The sequence below is a fragment of the Python bivittatus genome, unplaced genomic scaffold (genome assembly GCF_059951505.1).
Source record: "Python bivittatus isolate LINGU-HERP-01145 unplaced genomic scaffold, Pbiv_v1 ctg000070_np1212, whole genome shotgun sequence".
Lineage (NCBI taxonomy): Eukaryota > Metazoa > Chordata > Lepidosauria > Squamata > Pythonidae > Python > Python bivittatus.
In genome coordinates this window covers 46,151,193-46,175,124 of record NW_028277034.1, presented here as the reverse complement: position 1 = coordinate 46,175,124, position 23,932 = coordinate 46,151,193, and the positions used below count along the sequence as shown (strand labels likewise).

Genomic DNA, 23,932 nt, shown 5'->3' with positions numbered 1-23,932 from the left:
ACACACTCCATCACATTACACCCTTCTCCCTTGACAAAGTAGCCTGAAATTCCTGCCTCAGGTCCCCACCCAGCATGGCAATAAAGCTCAGAAGCATCATTCCAGCCACAAACACTACGGCATAAATGGGGCTCCTACTGGGTGACTATTTCTAGGCAAGGTTTCTACTGTGCCATCATTCAATTATTCGATTTCACAGGCAAGCAAGAGTCCAAAGCTCTTATAGCCCGCTTGTCTTATCCCACTTCTACTTTTTCCCCCAGTGCTGGCTGGGAATATCTGGGAGATGTTAGGTTTGGGAAAGACCGCATGGGATCATGTATTTCTGAAAATCCATGCAGCTGAAGAGGAAAGAAAAGGAAGAGAGACAGGACTTGGGAGCAAGCTCTTTATTAAAGTGTTTTGCAGTCTTCCACCTGTTCCATGACAAATATGGATTTGTAAAAGCAACCATTTAAAATGAAGTAACAAGCTAGTCAATCTTCATACACTTGTACATGTACACATCTGATCACAATTATAACCCAGATTACAATCATCTGATACTGTTTTTCCTGTACGGCTATTGGACACAGTCTTGCCTTCAAAAGCAACCAAGAGATGCAGTGTTGTGCAGGAACAAAGCACCTTGCTTTGCATCATTAAAGCAGCCGTGTCTGTTGCAAGGCCTAAGCAGCTTCTTTGGAAACTGCTTCCAGGGGGTGCCGCATACAACAACGTGCACCACCATTTTGCTTCGCTGGAAAGAAACAGGAAGTATATTGCACCAACAAAAGAGTAAGTGAGCCTGAGAAATAAGCATATTCTCATAAACACTTGTGCAATTTTCACTAGAGTCATCCTTTTCCATCGTACATCCTACAGAAATACAAGCGCTGGGACCAGCACGTATCTTACACCATAAATTTAAACACTTCTCCCAGGAATTTGGATTACCAAGTGTACATTTTCACATACATCTTAAAACAGAAATGAACAAAGCAATTTATACAAGCGCACTTTAGAGCTTTTAAAAGTCATTTTGATGTGCCAAGCTGCCAAACCATTCTATGCATCCAGGAACAGTAATAATTTTCAAACCATGATATGCCTCCTCCTGTGCAGGAGGCACTGCAGCTTAACCATCTTGGAAAACTTTGAAATTCTCCCTACGGTACATTCAATATGGTGAGAAAATTGCCTATTGTTTGGTATTGATAAACTAGGTGTCAAAACACATCTACACTTCCTTTTTCCAGACCCTAAATCCCAGCTAGTTTGCATATTCCCTTTCCCAAATATATGCTTATGCAGCTTAGATATGCTGGAACCAAAGAACATAAGCTTATGGTGGCTTTCACTAGGCTTATGTAGATACCAAACTCACCCTAAATAAACTGGTCATAGCACATTGACTAATATGCCATGCAAGTAAACCATCCAAAACAATTGGTAGTTCCACCTATACCACCATCCAGTTTCTCCTTGTTACAAAGGAGACGGGCAACCGTGTTCAGTTCCAAAATGTCTACTAAACAATCACCACATCAAAACGGGGTGCAGGAAAATAAATGTCTTATACAGTCCTGTGCAACCTGTAGTGTTCTAAGCTGAATGCAATCTACAGCAAGAAGCAAACAGATTAGTCTTCCAAGCCCTCATTTCTTGACAGACTGCTACACGGGGCTATGATTGGCTTAGTGCAGTGTTGTCCAAACTTGGCCACTTTAAGATGAGTGGACTTCAACTCCCAGAATTCTGGGAGTTGAAGTCCACTCATCTTAAAGTGGCCAAGTTTGGACAACACTGGCTTAGTGCCTTGATGCCTTCAATCCCAACCGAAAATAATTTCTTTGAAAGTTTTACAAATGTTTTTTCCCTTACCAATTTCAGATTTAAGCTATACAGTACAGTGACCATAACCACCAGCTATACATCTCTCCCTTTAATATGTTATGCCTTAAAATATATATATTTCTCAATATATCATATTAAGATTAGTTTTATGAATTTTCTGATTCAGATTCTCTTTATTTCTAGATTTATGAGGGCCAAAGGAGATGTGATCTCCATGTCCTTGTGTTTACTGTGCAGCTTTTAAAAAATATGCAAACAATGTCAGTTGGAGGTATGGATAATTAGCAAGATTAGAGTAAGAGTGGGGAGAGAATTTAACTCTTTTCTATTGTGCTCTGGAGGAAAATTCCTTTTTCTGAAAATGGTAGTTACTTTGTGGGGGCACAGCTCCTCCTGGCCATTGGAAGGGAAAACAAATATATTTGCTTTCTCTGCCTTCAGTAATTATCAGCTTCCTTTTCCCTAGCTGTTGCTATTAAGTTTTTTTTTTAAAAAAAGAGAGAAACTGAATCATGGCCAAGAACTGCCCCTTTACCTGGAAGAAGAAACTGTAATACAATTTATTTGCTTCATGTACTTACATTATATAATGGTGATAATTCTGACTGCATGGTAAAGTTTGAAGCATTGCCTTTCTTAGCCCATGGAAGAGCTGGTGGTTTTGTTGTAGCAAACAATTAGAACAAAACAAAAACTCGTCTAAAAATAAACTAGGAAGAACAAAATGGTTTTAACATCAATATACACCACTGTAGTGTTCCAAAGTGTCAGCAACAGATATAAGTGTGTACAATTTTTAAACGTATCTTTTAAAGTCTATATAATCATGTTACAGTACATGTGCATATAGAATACAAACGAATAAAAATATACAGCAGATAAAAACAGAACAATGCCAGGGAACTATCTGCAAAGCATTTCACAATTTCAAAGGGTCATTCATGAACAGAAGGATGTACAGAAGCAGCACTGGAATGATTGACACCCAAGGTGGCCCTCGGTGCTACGGGCTCTCAGTTCAGTTGCATAAGTCCATCGTTCACATTGTGACCAGGGTTCAACTAAATGGCTCAGCATTATTATTCCCAGATGCAAAGTAAGTCTATGGAGGGGAAAGGCAAGTATTGTATTTTTAATGTTATTTCCCTTTTAGTCCAAGGTAACGTTCCAGGTATTTATACGAGAGTCATAGGCATCTCTTAGAAGCCACAATAACATCAGAATTATGAGATGTGCATCATCATCCTATAATTACAATGTTATGTAATTTGCGTCAGTCACAGCTTTGATTGATGCCAATCACAATATTTGCCTGATGATGTCAAGACACATCATTTCCTCTTCCAAGGACATCTATGACTCAGAAATCAAGAGCTACTGTTTCTCATACCTTGGCTGTACAGAAGTAATGTTAATAAGGACTGGAAATTCAGTACCCACCAGTAATATGATAATCACAATATGTGTAGATGGCACTGGCCTAAATTAGGAGTGTTTTCAAAACTAATTGGTCCCCCCCCTCCCCGCCATGGCTGGAAGCTTCTGAGATCATCAGATCTCATGACGTTGCAGTTGTCTTGCTCAGGCAAGAACGCATGATACTTTGGCACCATGGTGAGATCTCACAGCTGAAACTGACAATTTCAGATTTAGAACTTTAAATTTTAACCTCAGTACTTCTGCTTTCTTTTCTACCTGATATTCTCTAGATCAGCTGGATACTAAAACTCCTGAAATTCCCAATCGGAAAGTTGGGGAAGGTCCCCCAGAGAAATTGAGAAATGCCTGTACCACAAAATAAACCTTGTTTTTATTTCAGTTACTATAGCCTTGCTGAGAAACACACAGATTGTTCCCTTCACAGATGGCTTTTAACATGAGAAGGGATGGAATCTTTTCAAAATATATTACTGGTCTCTCTGAAACTTTCATTTCCCTCCTATTGTTACTTGAGGTAAAAGTTAGGAGCAATTCTAAACAGACTCAGACTACGCTTTTTCGATAGCCAGAGTGCAGAATACCAAATGAGCATACTTATCTTCATGTCAACTATGAAACAAACAAAAAATCCTACTGCCAAAATTAATTGTATCAATGCTGTGCATTAATATGTAGAAAAGGAACTGCCAAAACATCGGTTTAACAGTAGCCAATGTGGAGCAATTTTTTTTAAAAAAGGGGCTTTTTAACATTGGCCCCTTTAAAGAAAAACACAGAGAATTCATTTAGTATCTTTTGGAAAGCATACTAACATGGTATATCCTTGATAGTACTGTGTTTTAAGGGCTGTAGTGTCTCTCTTGAGCCATACACTAGACAAAGATGCAGATATTTAACCAAGTGTACAACTCTGCTTTTCAAAAAAGGGACATCAATACAGGAAATACACAGCTGACTGTCTCAGCCACTGGACCTCCAACAATCCTGAGGTGTATCAGCCCTGAGACCAAAATACTTCTTCTCAGAGTTGAACTACTCTAACCCCAACCTGACAGTGGTGGTGAACTGACAATTAAATCCACCTCTCACCCTCCAACCTTCTAGTAGTCTTTGGATTTCCTTCATTTTTTCTTGTCCCTGTCCTTTGCTTCCCCAACTGCAATGCTGTGCAAACAGAGTCTGCTTGCAGTTGCCACATTCTCTCACCCTCTAAAATACCTCAAGAACATCAGGAGAAACAAGTGATAGATACCACAGTGACAGCCAGCAGTAAAGAATCAGCATCTTGCTCCTGCAGAAATCCACGAGTGAGGACTGAAGGTGTGAGAATGCTCAGTTTGAGACAAGCAGTAACAAAGACATGTGTTAAGAGGTGACATCAAGTTAACAACAGTTTGCTACCCAGGCAGAAAGGGCTTGTTGCTAGAAGAGATGGAGGTTTTCTACCTACATACCACCTTTCTGCCTTCTACATCTTGAATGTTCAGCGGCTCAATGCAGAAGATGCTCATGCCCACCTCCCGCTTGAGCCAAAGCTCCGGCTGAAGGAAAAGTTGATCTCAGAGTTTTTGTATTTGCCCCACGCTCCAAATGGCACTACAACGGCAGTGCTGTTATCTTCTGTCCCATATTGCACAGCCTTGGAGAACAATCGGGAAGGGCAGAAGTTTTAGTTTAACTATCAATCACCAATTTTCAAACAAACAATTTCAGCTGCACTCTTGAGGAATCTGACATCCGTGGGTAGCCATTATAATCCAGCCCCAAATGAATTTTTTAGAGGCTATTTTAAAGAATAAGTAAATGGGTAGCTGTCATACTGCAGAGCAAAGGTGAATTTCTATTATCATGTTCATTTACAAGAATGCACCGAGATCCAGATAGGCTCACAGGGATATATAAAATAAAAGTAAAAATGATATGTGATGACAACTCATTGCTTTGTTGGGAAGTGTGTCCAGCTCTCACTTCGCAGTGATAAGAGAAGCAAGGGCCCAGCTACAGCAAAAGTGTAAACCATATCAAGGAGTCTTCTTAGTTAGTTCTAACTAAAGACGACTGTAAAATCTAATGGAAGATTTTCCTATCAGGATACATCTAGAGCAGTGTTTCTAGACCTCAGCAACTGTAAGATGTGTGGACTTCAACTCCCAGAATTCCCCAGCCAGCATGAAATTCTGGGAGTTGAAGCCCACACATTTTAAAGTTGCTGAGATTGAGAAACACTGTTCTGGGCGGGCGGGGGGGGGGGGACTTCTTATGGCTCTAAAACCAAACTGTTTCTCTTATGGGAGCAAATATCCAGGTGTGAGGGCTCCCCATAGACCAAAGGATGGGCAACTTTTCCTGCCCTCCCCCCCGCATCATGCTGAATTGCCCCAAGTGCTAGCTGGAAGGATGGTGACATTACCAAAAGTAACAGGGATTAATTTTGGGGCCTTTTTCAAAATTTTGGGCAGAAGCTCAAGGGTAGAATTTTTTTTCACACTTAAGCCCTCCAATTTTGGTGAGAACACTGCCAAATCAGGGGCTTGAGAAGGGGTTTAGGAGTAGAAATGAGAGGGGGGAGAAAAGGGAGGGGGGAGAAAAGGGAGGGGGGAGAAAAGGGGGAGAGGGGGGAGGGAGGGGAGTCCTGGGGGAGCTGTATATGACCCACATATGGCGTGTAGACTGCCCCCATCCCCAACCTGTAACTTCAGAGGCCATATCTGGGTGCCAGGCTGCAAGCTGTCCATGTTGTTTTAGAATTACCACCACCCCCTCCAAAGACATGAAACAAAACAGGCTTTTCTGATTACATCAGCTGTAAGAGGTTATAAGAGGATACTTCATCCATGAATTGTGGATTTCTTGGTGCTCGCTGAGCTTGGTTGTTTGCTTGGAGACGTGTCATTACCCGACTAGGTAACATCATCAGTGCACTGATGATGCTCACACTGATGATGTTACCTAGTCAGGTAATGAAACGTCTCCAAGCAAACAACCAAGCTCAGAGAGCACAAGGGCACCACAGTTCCACCCTGAGCTACAGATATTCTCTTCTATTGGAATCATCCATGGTCTCCCAGAAATGCAGGTACCTTTAGCTGAAAGCTGGTCAATAGCCATTGTTCACGAGGCAGAAATACCTACCTGCTCAGTAATGATGTGAGCGGCTTCAGTCGGATCATGGCACTGGTTAACAAAATCACAGATTTCTTGGCTGTTTACCATGAAGTTGATGCCGTCTGTGGTCAGGACCAAGAAGCTGTCACTTGCATGGTGCAACTAAAACAACACAAATGGTATACAACTTGTCCAGACTTATGATGCTCCAGTAGAAATTGCTACATTGCAATGAACAGAGGAAAAAATTGTTTGGATTCTATTTTTACACAAGCTGACCTAATTTGCATTTCTTAAACCATAATGGGAACACATAATTTAGATGGCACACTTCCCAGTTCAGAACTCACATGCAAAAGCATGCATATCAGATAAAATTGGATGCAAAAATACGTAAATTAGAGCAATAATGTGCTTGTTTTTAAAGTGTTTAAATAGTTGGGTCCAGCCACTCAGGTGACATCATCATCTTACTGCTACAGCCCTGTGGCCCTTGGAGACCTATTATTATTTTTTTTTTAATAGTATTTTATTGGAATTTTAAAGTTACAAAGTGAAAAGTTAGAAGTGAAAAAGAAAATTGAAAATATCAGTTATAAAGAATAGGAAAAGAAAAAGTGAAAGTAAAAGAAAAAGAAAAAAGATATGAAAAATAGATAACTTCCAATCTATCTCTGGTCTTAGGAATAATAAGAGTATCATAAGTGCTAGTTTTTAATGCATTAAGTAGGAATAATTCTTTGTCAAAACATATCCCATTACATTTATACTCTAATCTTCAAATCCCCATGTAAGCTTCACCCCACCTGCATTTCGCAAGTAGTCCAGAGACCTATTATTGTTATGTGCAGTTTTCAGCTGAAAAATACTTGCCTATCCCTGATCTAAGAAAAGGCAAGCTTCTGAATTCTGCAGGGTGGTCTGTGTGTGTGTGCGCGCGCATGTGATCCATACCACACCCACACGCCACTAGGGGCTCAATACCTGTCTACTGTGCTATTCTCCTTTTGAGGTGAGCAATGTTGTAACTATACAATGTTGAGGCACTAAAGTTCACATATATTTAAAAAAAAAAATTCTCAGTCCAGGATAGGAGCATCTGCATGGTCCATGCAGCCCAAACCAAGGATGTCACAAATGGATTCCACTTCCACCCATACAACTTCTGTTTCCGTAGCAAATCAGCTTTCAATAAAGGACACCTTCAGTTGTGCGAGAGGAGGCACACTACACGACCACTTACCTGCACCCGTTTGGTTTCAGGTTCTGCAATCACACCACATTTCTTAAGATCCAAATCTCCAATGCTACGGCTCATTGCAAGTCTGCCATTCACGTGGGGCTGCCCCAAGCTGTTCCAGGCGATAAAACCACCACATTTCTTGATTCTTTCATTTTAAAAAAGGGAAAAAATATGAAATAACTGCTACTATCATGCATGTTATGTTTCGACAACCAATTCACACAACAGTTTTACTTGAGGGAAAGCGCCCCCCTTCGCAAAGCATCCCATTTCTACAAGTGCAAAAGACTTCTCTTTAAATTAAAAAGAAAAAGAAAAAAGCCCAAAACTGCACATTTTGCAGAAGTACCTTTCTTTCTCATCCTTCCGTTCTGGAGTATGATCAATGGTCAGCTTCTCAGCTTTTCCTTTGCGGCATAAAAGTGCACGGCTATCGCCCACGCTGGCTACCACCAGCTCGATGCCATCTCGCAGCAGAGCCACGGTGGCTGTGCTCCCGGTATTCAGCAAGGTAGCTATAAATGTCACACAGAGAGAGCTATTCAGCACCCAAGCCCCAAACTTGCCTGCAGCATAATTTCTTCAGCTTTAAACTGCATGAATTGTGCTAACTCCACTGAAGAGTCACTGCTTGAAAATGTTTAAGCTATGAAGACAGAAAAGGATGGAAGAAAGAGCAGGAGAAACACAACATGGCTCCATGCAAGGGGAAGGTGGTTACTAGCTAAGAAGGCCACAAGATACTAAAACATAAGTTAAAGGACACAGTTCCCCCACCCCAAAGATCATATATCCTATAGAGTCCTTGACATTCTTGCAAGACAGAAATGGACAATCTGGGGTCCTAGGGCACATGTGAACCCTGGAGACTTCCAAACCATCTTTAAGTCTTTTACTGACTCTGGACAGGGTCACACTATCCCTGAAAAAGCAAACCTGAGATTCAGGGGTCCTTCAGGGCTACTGCTTGGCTAGTAGAAGGCTGTGGCCAGGATGGCCTTTTCTCAACTTCATCAAATCCATTAGTTGTGGCTCTTTTTGAACAGCAAGCCTTGGCAACAGTGACTCATGCTTTCATCAACTTGAGGTTAGACTGCTGTAAAATACTATATTTGGGGCTGCTTTTGAAAACTACCTAGAAACTACAGTTGGTCCAGAAGGCAGCTGCCTGCAGGCTGATGGGTGAAAGCCATTCGGACGGCATAGCATCTCCTGAATTGTTTGCTGCTTGCCAAGAAGTTTCCAAGTACTATTCAAAATACAGTGGTACCTCGGTTCACGAACGCTTCTGTTCACGAACAATTCGGTTCACAAACAGCTCCGTTCGCAAAATTTTGCCTCCGTTCGCAAACGCCGGATCGGGTTACGAACAGAATCCGCAGCCATTTTCCCTCCCGTAACACGTGGTCGCGGCTTCCTGTAGGGAGGGGGACTCTCCCTCCAAGCAATATCCGCCTCCCCACCCGCCTTCCTGTCCTCCACGCCAGAAGTCACGTCAAGCAAGTTTAGCTTTCTCTCTCTTCGTGCTGTACTTTGTGTCATATTTTTGCAGTTTAAAAAAAAACAACATATGGTTCAGAACAGATTAACCATAATTACATTGAACCTTATGGGGAAATTTGATTCGGGACGCGACCAAAAATCAGTTGGCGACCAAATTCAGAGGGGTCAGAACGGATTAACCGTATTTACATTGAACCTTATGGGAAAATTTGATTCAGTTCACGACCAATTCGGTTCGCGACCAGAGTCACGGAACGAATTAAGTTCGTGAACCGAGGTATCACTGTACAACGCTGACATAGAATTTAAATTGGGCGGGTCGCAGGGCAGGAGGGGTAGCAAGGTGGCTGGCCTCTGGCTATCTGAAAGGGTCACATCTTCCAAATAGATTCAGCCCACCCTGGGCAGATTAAAAAACATGCATGAAGCCTTGTTGTGCTGTACAACCTCCATAGATCAAAGAAACAAAAAGGAAAGAAAATCAAGGTAGATCCCTGAGGCATTACTACTACTACTATTACTAGTGCTACTTAAAACAGGTATTTTAAATAGTTCTTAAATATTGTCCTTGAGTTTTATATAAGACTGTCAATTTCCAGAGAGGTAAGTTTTCTTTCTCCTGTTCAACCTCCACTCCATTTCAGCAGGCTGCATATTATTAAAAGTCAAATGTCCCCATTCTTTTACAGCACATATTCAAGGTGAACTCTAAGGATACGTCTTTGAAAATGCAACACAGCATCGCCTGAACGAATCTTATTCCTGAGAAAGTATGCTTAGGATTTCAATCTCTGTTCCATTATTGTGAAATGCAGAGAATTAATGTGCTTTATATGCAGTCTACTCAGAGTGCTTAAAATAAGAGAGTTGTGAAAAGAAATGGGGCAAGCATAACTTTGAGACAGACAATTTGGACCTTTTGTGTCCTCAGTAAAATACCTGTTTTAATCAGTGAATGAAACACTGTGAGATAGAAGACAGTTGCTTGCTTCCCTTCAATCCCCTTCAACATTTAACGGCTAGGTCTTGAGACCACCAAAAGTCTCTCCCAGTTGATTCCTTGTTTTTGGAAATGCTGCTTCCAAGAACAGAGTCCTTTTGTCCCAGGTGCAAACCCTGAACCACCCAGATATGTTGAACTCCCAACTCCTACAGAGCCAGCCTAACTGGGGATGATCAGAGTGGTAGTCCAACATCTCTGAAGGGCGCAGGTTTGGGGAAGGTCAGTCTAACTGCTGAACATACCAAATCAATGGACTTATTCTTTCATACATTTCAGACTGCATTTGAGATCAGATGGTCCTCCATTTAAAAACAGTGGAAAAGAAAATGGCAGATATGATTTTGCGGTGGAGAACACACTAATATTTTTCAAGGTCAGGATAATGCTTCACAGTGACTCTATCAATGGGAATTAAAAAGTGATGATTCCTGGATCTGGCTGACTCCCTCGTGTGACACTAAACCACGATGCTCCAATTTCTCTTCAGATTATATAAATGTTTCACCTTTTTACTAAAAATTACAGCAAATGACCCCTTAGCTCAATGCATGAACACAGATACTATGAATTTAATATTTCCCTCCCTTGAAGCTGCCAGTGCATGACTGTCAGTAAATTCACACATGATTCAAAACTTTGGTTAGATTAGGCATGAATTGGCTAGGTTCACACAATAGTTTAAGCCTTAAGCCAGAGTTTACAAAACAGCTGAGTTCACATAACATACTAAGCCAAAATCAAACAAACCATAAACACTGGTGTAATGTCATGAGAATCCAGCCAAGTGAAATTTGAGAAAGCTCCACAAAGTAAACTATGGATTAGTACAAAATGTGTTGACTCAGTCTGAGTATACAATTCTTGGAGGCCTACAGGAGCCTACTCACGCAGCTAATCCACCCACAGACCACTGCATCGCATCCCTCTGTTATCAGGGTTGGACAAGTTAGTGATGCAGCACCAGGGACTTATATTGTGAAGGCTCTTTCCAAGTGAAGCTAACTCTGCCCCTTTATCAGATTTGGATGGAGTCAATTTGTTTCAGATAATATTTAGGATCAACTGTGTTGTTTTCCAACTGATGAGGTCTTACAGGGTCAAAAAAGGAGAATGGAAATTTCCTACTTCACATGTACCCATGAATGGAGTGCCACTCCTGTGTCCTCAGTTCCTAGTTCCATTAATTGGAATCACTTATTTGTCACTGTAAGATTTGAGGCCAGCAAGTCTTCTCTAATCTGGTACTAACACCCATGGAGAGCATCAAGTTAAGAAAGGTGACTATAACAGAAATTTAGGTCCACTTCAGCTGGGGCTTAAAGAAAAGCCTTCATAAGCTACAAGCTCTAATGGAATGAAAAGAAGGACAAGATCTAACTAGCAACATACAGTGGTACCTCGGGATACGAACGCCTCTACTAACGGACGTTTCGGGTTACAACCAGCTTCGGCAGGAAAATTTTACCTCGGGTTATGAACTCGCCTCTAGTTACGAACCGGATCTGCGGCCGTTTTCCCTGCTGCCACGCGGTCGCGGCTTCCTGTGGGCGAGGTCGCGGTAGCAGGGAGACGTTTGGTGAGGCTTGTGGTGTGTTTTGCGGTGTTTTGCGAAGGTTTTTGCTGTGCGTGTTAGCATGGCTCCAAAGAAAATGCAGAGCAGGCTTGGCGGGAGTAAGGCTCTGAAGAGAAAATTGCCTCGGGTTGCGACCAAATTCGGGCGGAACGGATTAACCGGATTTACATTGAACCCTATGGGGAAATTTGCCTCGGGTTGCGACCAAATTCGGAGGGCGGAACGGATTAACCGGATTTACATTGAACCCTATGGGAAACTTTACCTCGACTTGAGACCAACTCGAGTTGCAACCAGAGTCACGGAACGGATTAAGTTCGTATCCCGAGGTACCACTGCAGTTCCAAAATCAAGGAATCACATCATTAGTCAAAACCACCTATGCTTATTTCCAAATGTATTTATAAGCATTTAAAAACAAAAAACAAAACAAAAACCTCACTACCCAGCTCAATTTAACTTGAAAAGCATAAAAACGACATTGGTGATTTCCCAATTAGCATCCATATGTTATCATCTAAAAATCTTTCAATAGGTATCTTTGCACTCACTGGACATTTTTTAGAGCATGTCATCTCAACTAATGGGACAAAGTGGATGTGGGAACCTTCCAGCAGTCCAGGCTAGGAACCCGCCAGACTCCTTCACCTGGGACCACCATAAGCAGATCTCTTTTTCCACGGGAGCCCAGCATATAGAGTCCCGGGCCTCCAATTCTAGAGCTGTTGGTCGGATACCGTGTCTGCCATAAATCACATGTACACACAGAGGCAAAGAGGAAAAATTCACCCAGGAATTTTGCTTCAGAGAAAGAAAGAGAGAAAACCTGCAACAGTTGGAAGGACGAGAGCTGCAAAAGAGAGGCGGAATTCAAACGCTGTTCGAAGACGTTATGGGAACCAAGAGGGGAAATATTATTGTTTCCAATTTTCCTATGCATTAATTTCACTAAAGCAATTTCATCCATTTATTTGAGTGCTCACTACTGCCAAGTAGGGGAAATGTGAAATGTTAAGGTACTCGGGGGCTTTTTTAAAAAAAAAAAAAAAAAAATTTTTTTTTTTATTTTTTTTTATTTTGAACACACGTGCAGTTTTATGTACCTTAAGAAAGAATGCAAGATTCCACATAGGCATTTCTTCATCAGAGGTATTGCTTTGAGAATGTTTCAAAACACCGGGATAAGAAATCACCAAATAGGTCATAAATGTGCTGTTGTACGTGTGTTAAGCATTACACCTGTGTTCAAACACAAATTGCTGATTTCTGTGCGTCTTGTAACTTTTGGCAGGCTAGAGTCCTTTAGTCATGTGCCAAGCATCACTATAAAAAGAAAGGCATCTTTAAGAGCACAGTAATGACCGTACTCCAATGGAACGAAAAGTTAAAGGACAACCTGACATTCTTTCAAATACAATTCAGTCCAAATTTAACTGCAATCTCGCTAAAAAGAATTAGAAAGGAACCAAAGTTTGGTTTTTATAAAATATACCAAATGATAATACAAATATACGTTTCTGCAGCTCTCTTACTTCTTCAGTGTTGCAGGTTAACATTTTAAAACTTAAAAACCATGGCTTTGACTGACACCTTCTTCAACTAGGAAACATTTTCATCTATTATACTTTCACCATTTAAGTTAACACGATAAACATCATTCTTGGAAAGAGCACATTTAATTCCCCGTAATAAATCAGGAATACTGAAAATGGGTGGGTAATTAAGCTTCTTCAGGAACTCTTTTTTTTTTCAAGCTTGCTATTACATAAGTCAGCCTCCCCAAACTGATGGTACTCCAGTTAGGTTGGACTCCAACTCCCATAATTCACACTTCACATGGATGTACACTTGTGAATTACATGAGTTGTAGGCCAACACATTTAGAGCCCTACCAGATCAGAGACAGCTGGTATAAAGGATCCATGTGGGCTGAGGGGGGTTTTCTACCCGAAAGGGTAAATATGTCAAACATATCAATGAAGGATTGTTTCTGCCCATTAGATGTTTTCAGCTTTCCTAGTGATCTTAACACTTCCCCCCTCCCCCATTTCCCCATTTTATTTAATAGCCCAAGCAAAGTTGGAAAGACTCCCTTAGTATTACGTCCATCATCTCTGACACATACATCTGAAGATGGAACTGTGTCCAAGTTTCAGAGGTGGGATACACACTGCTTTTATTTTTTCAATGAAGTTGCTTTAAGGTCCTTAAATGTGTGTACCATCTAGGGTGGCAGTTATGTCACAAAAACTGTTCCTGCACCAACAGTATATATTTACATCAAGAAATATCATAAATTTACACAGTTGTAGAAACCAGCTATCTAAGAGCTAACCTGCTTTGGGTAATTATGGAGCCAGCCTAGAACAGCATGTCATGTTGCATAAGAAAGCAGGATACTGGTAACTGCAGGCATAACTTATTATACCAGTGTGAAAACCAATTGGTCAGACACTGAAAATTTCTGTCATCCCCCTTGACTGGGCTGATCTAAGTAGACCTAAAACACTCTCAGAACCCCACAAACCACTTTTGGCCAATACTCTTCTATGAAAGCACGAACCAGCCTAAATACTTGGATTAGTCTGTTTCATGGGAAACCAGAACATTCCAGAGCCAGATCCTTTCCTTCCCACATTTGTCTGATACCATCTGTCCATAGGGCCAGGCAGTTGTTTCTGCATTGACTGGCAGTAGCTTTTCAAGATTTCAGACAATGGGGGCACTTAGAATTTTATGCATTCAAAACACGTATCTCATTCTTAGGATGACTGCCATGTGTTTTAGCTGCTACATTAATGGGGTTTTCCCCATACTTAAATTGCTTAAGAGATAATAACAGTGCATGTTCTTCATAGCCACAAGCTATATTACAAGACTATTTTCCATAACATTGCAGACTCTGAGCCATGCCTGTTTTGTTTCCAGTGACTGCCACAGAATTCAAAAGCCTTTAGTACTGAACTGGCAACTCAGATTAACTGTAGCCCAAACCTTTTCTGCAGCCTGAAGGAAACCTCACTGAAAAAAGGTGCTTAGTTCCAAATATAGTATGCCTAGCAGTATAACTTAATCTTTATGTGTTTAGAACTGATGTATACAGTGTCATAAAGTTGCTCAGCATTACATGGAGGTTGACTCATGACTATTGATGTTGACCAACTGTTTTAACATACCCAACAGATTTGTTCACTGAGTGACAACTGATAAATTTTTGCTCTTACATAAAACATTCCATTTACAGAAAAGCCTTCTAGATTACAGCTATTAATTTAGCTTAAATTAAGTGCAGGATCTTCTCAGTGGTGACTTCCAAATGGAATCAACTTCGAGAAAATTTGGTCTTAAAGCATGGTACCACTTAATTTTGAAATGTCATTTTTTTCTCTCAAAATTGTTTGCAGTCCACAGACTCAAACTTATTCCTGATTTATCCAAGATATTGATTTAGCAAATCCTTGCATATTCAAATTGCAATTTTCCCCTGGGACAGCTAGCCTCAAGTTTCAGTACCACTGGCTGCTAGATGAGTAAATTTCATTTCTCTGTTACCAGTGAACAGAAACACATTCAGTACTTACCATCTGCGGACAAGTGGGCATGTCTCATGTACGCTTTGTCTATTTCTAGAAAAGCTTTAATCAATACTAATTCCATGTTGTGTTCCTCAGAGAGAAATTCTCTAAAAAAAAAAAAAAAAGGTAATCATGTTAAAATATTGCCTGAGGGTAACCATTTGCTCTCATTCATAACACATCAATATTCCAACTGGTATGGCTTAAGTCCTGTAATGTTCAACACAAGTGGTCTCATGGATTGTAAGTAGATATAGTAACAGAAGCTTTCATTAGTCATTCAGCTATAACTATTCAGAACACACACTTACTGTCAGTGGTTTGGTTATGCTATAATATTTCTGCTTCACTCTAGAGCAGCATATTGCATGAGCCCAGCCATGGTGATTTGTAAAGCATGATTTATGTTTTAGCATCAGTAAACCCAACCCTACCTAGCTTATTCAGGAAACCATGCTTAAAACAACATATGGCTTTGTGTGATATGTGAATTCAGACATTATAGGCATGACAGCTGAGATCTAGATCTTGAGAAGAGTACATTTTTCTACATTCGGGAGTGGTATTTCCATACCACTCCCAAATCAAGTACAACTTCCACCAATATTAAGAAGAACGTTCACAATGACTTCACAATACTAAGGTTTGAGCATAAATCTCTCTAAGCCACTTATTCATTTGGCACTCCTGAGATGACAAAATAAACATCAGAAGACAGCATACAGGGATTAAAGCTGTATGTCAAAAACGAGGAACTGATGGTCCTCTTACCTTATTCTCCCCGTGGGGCCACCTCACTGAGTACAGGGTTGAGTTCAATACACCATGCTTTTCATACTGAGACCACTTGGAATAAATGTAAGGAGGGTGACAAGTATAATCTGAAGACTTGAAAAGTAAGATATAGACATGGCTGCCTGTGATCAGCTTGAAGATGCCTCACTAACCTTTCCTGAACGTCATGTTCTCATGATACAGTACAAGCTTCCTGGGGCCTCCTAGCTTCATGATGATCTGCTCTAATGCTGAAGTGGTGTTTTCAGTCTTTTGACACCAAGCTTAGTTACATGCACAACCATGGTGATGATGCAGCAGTGACTGGGATGCAGCCAGCTTTTATTGGCTGCTTTCAGCAGGCACAGATGTGCTTCCTCCCTCTAGTTCCTGAGAGCTTGGATGGCAGGAGCGATCAGACACATCTGCTCATGTAATGAGTGACCCACAGACTCAGGTAGACAGGTCTAATGGTCCAATGAATTAAAAAAAAATGGCCCAACTAAGACTTAGCTCATGCAGTAGAGCAGCATTGGCTAAAGAGGGAGGTCTACCCACTAGCTTCTGTCAACCACCCACCTTCTGTTTTAGACAGAGCAAAACAGACAATGAGAGAGCAGAAGTGAGTGAGGGCAGGTAAGCAAGCAAGAAAATCAAATGAGCAAGAATTAAAATGGGACAAGCAAGTGACTGAGAGGCAGAACAAGAAGAGCTAGCAAGAACATCTGCATATCTTAATAGGATGAGAGAAGAGGAGCAAATGTCTTTCTCCTGCTTTACTAGGAGGGCTCCACCCATCCTATGTATCAGCCACAGTGCATGCTCTGTGAAGACTTCCCAGTAAAGCAAAATAGATGGAAAGCCCTCCCCTCCCCCAGAGATCAAGGTCTGAGAGATTGCCACACCCCTAGGTCTAGCCCTCTGTCAAAACTCATCACCTCTTCCACCAGCCCCAGCCCTATTCTCTCCCCAGCCTCCCATCAGAGAGAGCAATTGGTGGATGTTTTGGGGCTAGCGGGAAATCCTCCAGTTGCTGCATCTTCACTTGTCCTGGAGTAGACTGACAAGGCACACCACTGGCCAGGCTTCTCACTGGAGCAGAGTAGAGACCAGCTCCCAGGACAGAGCACATAATGCTAGCACGCTTTTCTGCCACTTCACGGACTGGAGAAAAGGATGCTAAGCCAGTTTTTCACACTAAGCCAGTCTAGGCTGGGCTCACTGACTAAATTAATGGCTGGATTCCTACATCATGCTAAGCCATAAATACGGCTTCTGCACCCAGTGACTAGATTCACATTTCATAAGGGAAAACCTAATGATATGACGAAGAACCAAGCACTGAATGTCTTTCTCCTTCCCTCGCAAAGCCAAAGAATCCCTATACTCACTGAATATACTTTCGCATGAACTTGTTGCAGAAGTCAGCGGCTGCCACCCCGCCATGCCCATCGTAAATGGCAAAATATAGGACATCCTCAGTCAGCTGGCCATAATCAAAGCGGTCCTCGTTTTCCTTCCGTTTCCCAATATGGGTGGCACAGCCCACATTCGACAGGCTGACCTTGGGAATCAGCTTCCCATACTTGATGCTGGGGGGGAGCAAGATGGGCTCCTCCAGGCGGTTGTCCCAAATCCCAAAGGAGTCCCATGTGGCAGGGCAGCCGCTCCCATCCATATCGAAACGCGAAGCCCTGGAGTCACTGGTGGAAATCTGGCGCTTGTGGTGGCGAATTGCACGAGATGTAAGCAAGGCTCTCGGCAGTTGGCGGCCGCTGTTTCGAACCAGACTGATTAAAGCAGCCGTGGACATAACTTAATTCCAGAGAAGGTGATGGGGAACAAGACAACGGAAGCTGGCTTGGAAAACGTCCCCCGCTAAAAGAGGTGCCTGAGGAAAGAAAAATCATAGAGTTGAGATCCAGAACATCTGCCCCCCGTATAATTAAAAGATAAAGTCTCTCACCAATTGATATCAGCTCCTGGGGAGTCCATGCTCTTGTTCTAGGCAGCAATATGCAAGTGGTTTCCATGGAAATTCTTGCTGGCCAGGTTCTTTAACAGCAAAGCTGTAAACTGGCTGCTTGGCCTCAGCTTAACATGTTATGTGCGTAACCCATGATTGATAAACCATGATTTGTTGGCATGACGTGTTCTGTTGACTCAGCCAACTGGAAATTGTTAAATGAATAAGGAGAAAATGGTCTAAGGCCCAAGTCCAGTAAAGCTACCTCCAACTCCCAACCCCCTTCAAGCTGTTGGGGGCTGGGGGCAGCTTTACTGGACAGTTCCCACCTCATCCCATAGATCATCTGTCCTTCAAGCTTGCTCTGAGTGTGGGGTCAGTGGGAAAACAAGCCTACCGAACAGATAAACATGAGGCTGGGGGAACTGTCCATAAAGCAGGACTATCTGTTAAAACTTTTCCCAGGCCTGTGGGAGAGGTGATCCTTCCCAGGTCTCCCCCACCACACCCAGGATTACCTCTCCCACAGGCCTGGGAAGAGTTTTAACAGACAACTAGACACTCAAGTCCAGTCATCTGTCAATACCATCTGCCAAACACACCAATACGGTGATGGGCAGATTGTTTCCCAACAGCTGGTAACGTTTAGAAGAGGTGAGAGCAGCTAAGCCAATGAGTTTCACCAAGGGCTTTCCTTCATACTTCCTCCACATTTGAAATCAGGACACTGTTATTTGGCAGCAAGTCAGAACAGAAGCTATAAAGGCATGATAGGGATTGGTGGCAGGGTTAATAAATGTTACACGCATTTAGTCTTCTGCCAGCTCAGGGATGAGTGGGTAGCATTAACTCAGCCATGTCGAAAAGGCCCTAAACAAGTTTGCAAAATTACTAATGTGCAATGTGTGTGTTTAGGTTTTTGTGTGTGAGAGATTTATTTTCATATATTTTCCTCCAAGTCAGTTTAACTATAGGGACTAGACATTTTCAGAAAGGGGTTGCCATTACTTTCTTCCAAGGGTTGAGAGGGAGTGACTGGCTCAAAGCCACACAGCTGGCTTTCGTGTCTAAGGCCGGACTAGAACTCAGGTGTCCCTGCTCCTACTCCATCATCTTAACCACTAGACCAAATTGGCTCTCATATTTTTATATTTGTATGTATTTTCAGGACTGGTGTGGTCTGCCAAATGAGAATCGAGACCTCTACTCTTCCTGAAATGGTTTACTACATCTCTGTGGTGGATATCCTTTCCCTGACCATTGTGTTTCTCTACTAGGCCAAGAAATAGCGCTCTCTATCCCTCAAGTCAACCTGTTCATTCATCTGCAATACAATAACAATTTTTTGGCAACCAGGCATCTATTACAATTCAAAACTGCCCCAAGCCAGGAATGCTGTTATTGAGAATTTAGAGTACCAAGGTTGGTTTAACCTCAGCTGGGATAGTAAAATAATGCTTGATCTGCCATTGTAAGAATATTGTTTAAGTAATCTGTGGTAGTTCTGCCTTGAGAGTAGAATCTTCCAGTCACCGCTCAAGAGAAAGAACAACTTAAGGGAACACCTAAAGAGTTAAGATAAGTTTAGTGGAAGTTTTTTAAAAGCTACACAAGAGGGAGGTGGGGAAATCAGAGCAGTGACCTTGCTTGCCAAAACCTACCAAGCATGACAAATGGACATTCTTCAGGAAGATGTCTATATATTCCAAAAGAAAATGAAAAAAGCCTCTCTTAGGCTCAGAAACATTTTAGTGACATCAAAGGGGGAGGGGGAATAATCCCTGTGTTAAAAAGAAAATCTACTTCTCACTAAGTTAAAAAAAAACACAAAACTGCTTCTTTCTTTGCTTCATAGCCCCATCACTTTCCTTCAAACTTGATTAACTGTTTTGAAAATTTCCAAAGACATAAGTGATGGAAAATATAGGTTTCTTCTTTCACATAATTATTTAGAGTCATGCAATTCAGAGATACGACTGATATGGCCTTCTGAATATCTCAAAGACTGGAATGCAAATAAGCTGGTTATAGCGTATGACTCAGTTCTTCAAGAATGTACTTGCAAGTATTGTTCAAAATTTCACATGTCTACTAGAACTTGGGATCTGTACAGCTGCTTTTACAATATCCAATCCTGAATCAGAGGAACAAGACTAGCCAAATAATAGCATGGCCTATATAGGATGTGTGTGAAGGGCTGGAAAAATTGCAAAGGGATGTTTCTATTCATCCTGGTATATGGTAATCAGCAAAAGAAGTTTAAGGAATTCCTTTTTCTAGCTCTTAGACAACAAAAAATAATATTTTTAATTTATTTATATACGTATTTATTTTATATTTCAAATTTGTCACTGCCCATCTCACTGGAGAGCAACTCTGGGTGGTTTAGAGTGAAAAGAATAAATATTAGTTAAAACAGAATCCGAATTAAAATACCTTACAAGAAGACTTCCTATATAAATAATAAATATCTTCCAAGGAGTTATTAGACTCAGGGAGCATCTTCAAGGCACTAGCCATCCCGAGGGTTGGTTATATCCCCACTCACCCCACACAAGTTGGCAGAGCCAGATCTTCAGCCCTTTGCAGAAGGCCAGGAGAGTGGGGGCCCACCTCACTTCTGGGGGAAGAGTGTCCCACCCAGTCAGGCAGAGAAGGCTCTCCTCTTGGACCCCACCAGTCGACATTCTCCCACAGCAAAGGTATTACATGTGCCATGCTTGGAGTATCCAAAATTATTAAAATGAATTACCATATTAACATTGAATATTAAAAACAATGGCTGGACTGTAATGCAAGTTACCTTGTATTGGTGAGCTGACTGCAACTGTACTATATCGCAATTTCACACACCAGGGTGGGGGAACCAGTAGTGCTCCAGGAATTGTGAACTTGCAGTAGCTCCAGCTAGCATGGCCAGCAATGGAAGATGTTGGGGGCTATAATTCAGCAGCTTTTAGAGACCCAAAACCTCCCCACGTCTCCTACAAGTATTTAATAATTGAGCATCAACGTTGTAAAGCACAACAGATATCAGCACCCTGATGCCAGTGAGTCTGAAACTATGATACAGCCCATGTTCTCCTCTGTATTTTTTAATGGGGGGGGGAGGTAAGCTGTAGTCTGTTTTTTGTCGTCTTGGCAATATATTAGTCAAGTCAAGCCTGAGACAACTTCTGGGATGTCTTTGCCACTTAGCAGTCTCTGCCCTGGGAACAGCCAAAAACGAGACCGTAACTCAAGCTGGGGAGAAGGTTGACTGTGACTGATTGCACACAACAGCTGCCAGAGATTAAGGTAACCAGGGTGAAATTAAATTAACTCCAGATCGTGGATTTCCATGACCGCCCCCGGCGGGCTTCGCATAATCCGCTAGGCTAAAACGGGAGCTGGAACACCGCGAACGGCGCCATGCGAAGGGCGAGAGCTCCCGGTCCCGACGACCAGAGCCAGGCGCCTCCTCACGCGTCGAGAGAGAAGGGAGATTAAGCACCGAGGCGCGCCTCTGGGGGCGAGCCACGCAGCAGCATCAGCGCTTCAGGCTGGGAGCCCAGCCTTCCCTGGGCACCGCCTTCCAGGGTCTCGCTCCAAGTCCTCGCCGTGGCGCAGCCTCGCCTGCTCGGCCCTCCTCTCGGGGCGAAGCGAGCGCCATCCGCGCCTCCTCCGGCGGGGAAAGACGAGGTGGGCGTCTTCCGCGTTCTCCGTCCGCTGCACCCTGAAATAACCGGAGCGGCCTCCCTCTCGCATCCCCGCGCCTTCGCGCAGAGGCGCGGCACCTTCCTGCTCCCAGGTCGCCTCCAACACTCGTTTCTCCCCGAGAGGAAGGATCTCGCCAGGCAGCGCGTTCCCAAACCGCGGAAATCCGCGCGGAGAGAGAGAAGCAGGAGGGCGTCGCCACTCAACCACCTGGACATCAGCCACGCCATAAGAGGGTTGAGTAAGAGAGGACTGTAAAGAACTAAGCGTGGATGACCAGTGGCAAATTAATGCTAGTGGGTTGTTATCAATTATATCCCAGCGTAGCTCAACTCTAATGCCATGTACAATCTTCCGCTCTTGGGATGGCTCGGACGGCAACTCCACAATCCCCAAGCATCCAAACTGGGAACTGTGGGAAGTGACGTTTACATCTGGAGGGCCCCAGGTTGCAAAAGGCTGCTATACAACGGGACGGAAATCCCGTTGAACTTAATAGGGCTGCTGAACAGGGTGCGCATTTAGGGTAGCGGGAGAGAGGCATTACAAGGAGCTTATAAATGATCGTTACCGGGGACAGGATGGTAATTGTTTTCGTGCTTGCACGGCAGGAAAATGAATCCTCTACGTTCAGAAGCAGTGTACCTTTGCAAGACTGGAGGCGAGGCGCTTAAATTCATTAGGTGGCCTTATTCAAGCACCCCACCCCACCCCCACGGATCAGTCTCCAAATGCATTTGAAGTAATAATTGGAAAATGCATTGGAAATATTTAACATTTAAATATTTAAAACACTTCAAATTAATTGCTAGGTCATTAACATTTAATACTAGTAGTAAAAAGATGCTTTCTTGAAATCTGACGCCCCCCATTGCAAGAACCGGATGAGAGGTGCAGGTGGCCCTCGAATCTGCCCCCCTCAAATGATTGGGGATATGTGGGAATGCTTCTGTGTTGTTAGGTAGGAGCAATCTTAAGCGAAGATGCAACCTTCGGTGCCTTCCCTACCGCTGCACCGATTATTCCAAGGGTAAGTAATGAGGCAGCGGACTGATGCAACTTAAGGCAGCTCTGGCGTATCCGCGTAGTGACCACGAGACGACAGAGACAAGGAGGAAAGGCTACTTTTCAGCATGCGCGGAAGGGCCGAGGCGAGCCAGCGCCCCACCCCGTTCTCCACCGCAGAGCATCCCCTCCTGAGGAAGGTTTTGGTTGGGGACCCCCGAAGTGCTCCACATACGCGGCTTCCCGCCTTCAACCAGACCGAGCAAGCACCAGAATCGCGGCCTCGCCCAGGATGAATGGAGAGCGCGCAGGCTCTTGCCTTGACAGTACCTGGCACCTCGCCGGGCTCTTGGAGGCGATGCGCAATTACGCGGCAGGCGCAGCGTCTCCCGCGGGACCCTCGGCTTTTCCCACCTGGGATCGCTGCAGAGCGACGTCGGCGCGACTGCCCCGGCGAATTCTCGAGCGCTTTCCTGGCTGGCGAAGCCCCAGGCGAAAGGCGCAGCCCCGACCTATAAGGAGAGCTCGTGGCCCGCCTTCTTTCGCTCGCGGGCCCAATGGCGGCTGCGGCTCCGAGCGAGCCTCTTTCCTTCCCTCCGACAGCCAGCCCCGTCGCGCGGTGGGAGGACTGCGCAGCGAGTGATGCAACGCGGAGAAACGACCGCGGTTCAGCCTCCGGGAGAGGCGCCTTCCGACCCACCCTCGGCCGAGTCCAATGGCGAACGCGCACAGACTTACGCATTGGGCGGTTGCTGTGTCCCCCGCCTTCCTGCTCTTGGCGGCATCTCAGGGTTTGTTTTCAGGCTGCTGCGGAGGAGCGCTCGCAAAGCGTGGCTGGAAGCGAGCAGGCGGGCCGCCGCGCCTGCAAACTGGCGCGTCCTCGCTTTGAGCGTTGGCTGCTGGCTTTCGCCGTGGAGAACCAAGGGTGAGCCACCTGCTTCCAGCTGCTATTTGAAACACCCGGAGCAGGAAGAAAGTTCCCTTGAATAGCGCAGGTGTGGAAAGTGCTCAGAAAAATGGGAATCCCAGAATATCTCATTGTCCTCATGAGAAACTTATATACAGGTCATGAAGCCACAGTAAAGGCAGGTTGGCAAAGGAGTGTGACAAGGCTGTATCCTCTCCCCTTATTTATTCAACCTATATGCTGAATATATATTAAGGGAATCTGGATTGGAAGATGAGCATGGTTATAAAATTAGAGGAAGAAGCA

General features: G+C 43.4%; 1 protein-coding gene across 2 annotated transcripts; it reads right to left on the bottom strand.

Annotated features, from left to right (window-relative positions):
* Window positions 1–374: 374 nt before the first annotated feature.
* On the bottom strand, window positions 375–23,329 carry PPM1K (protein phosphatase, Mg2+/Mn2+ dependent 1K). 2 transcript variants are annotated; one of them, XR_015794623.1, is made up of 8 exons: window positions 23,050–23,329; window positions 17,444–17,943; window positions 15,285–15,385; window positions 7,974–8,139; window positions 7,625–7,769; window positions 6,409–6,543; window positions 1,785–4,915; window positions 375–1,696 (listed from the first exon to the last, which is right to left on the bottom strand). XR_015794623.1 is itself a non-coding variant. In XM_088133070.1 (7 exons), exons 2-7 carry the CDS (start codon window positions 17,863–17,865, stop codon window positions 4,784–4,786), a joined length of 1,101 nt encoding a protein of 366 aa, XP_087989196.1. In that variant the 5' UTR covers window positions 17,866–17,943; window positions 23,134–23,289; the 3' UTR covers window positions 2,029–4,783. The 2 variants fall into 2 exon arrangements, 1 of the variants encoding a protein (XP_087989196.1); XM_088133070.1 differs by lacking the exon at window positions 375–1,696 and having other exon boundaries at window positions 2,029–4,915; window positions 23,134–23,289.
* Between the last annotated feature and the right edge of the window lie 603 nt (window positions 23,330–23,932).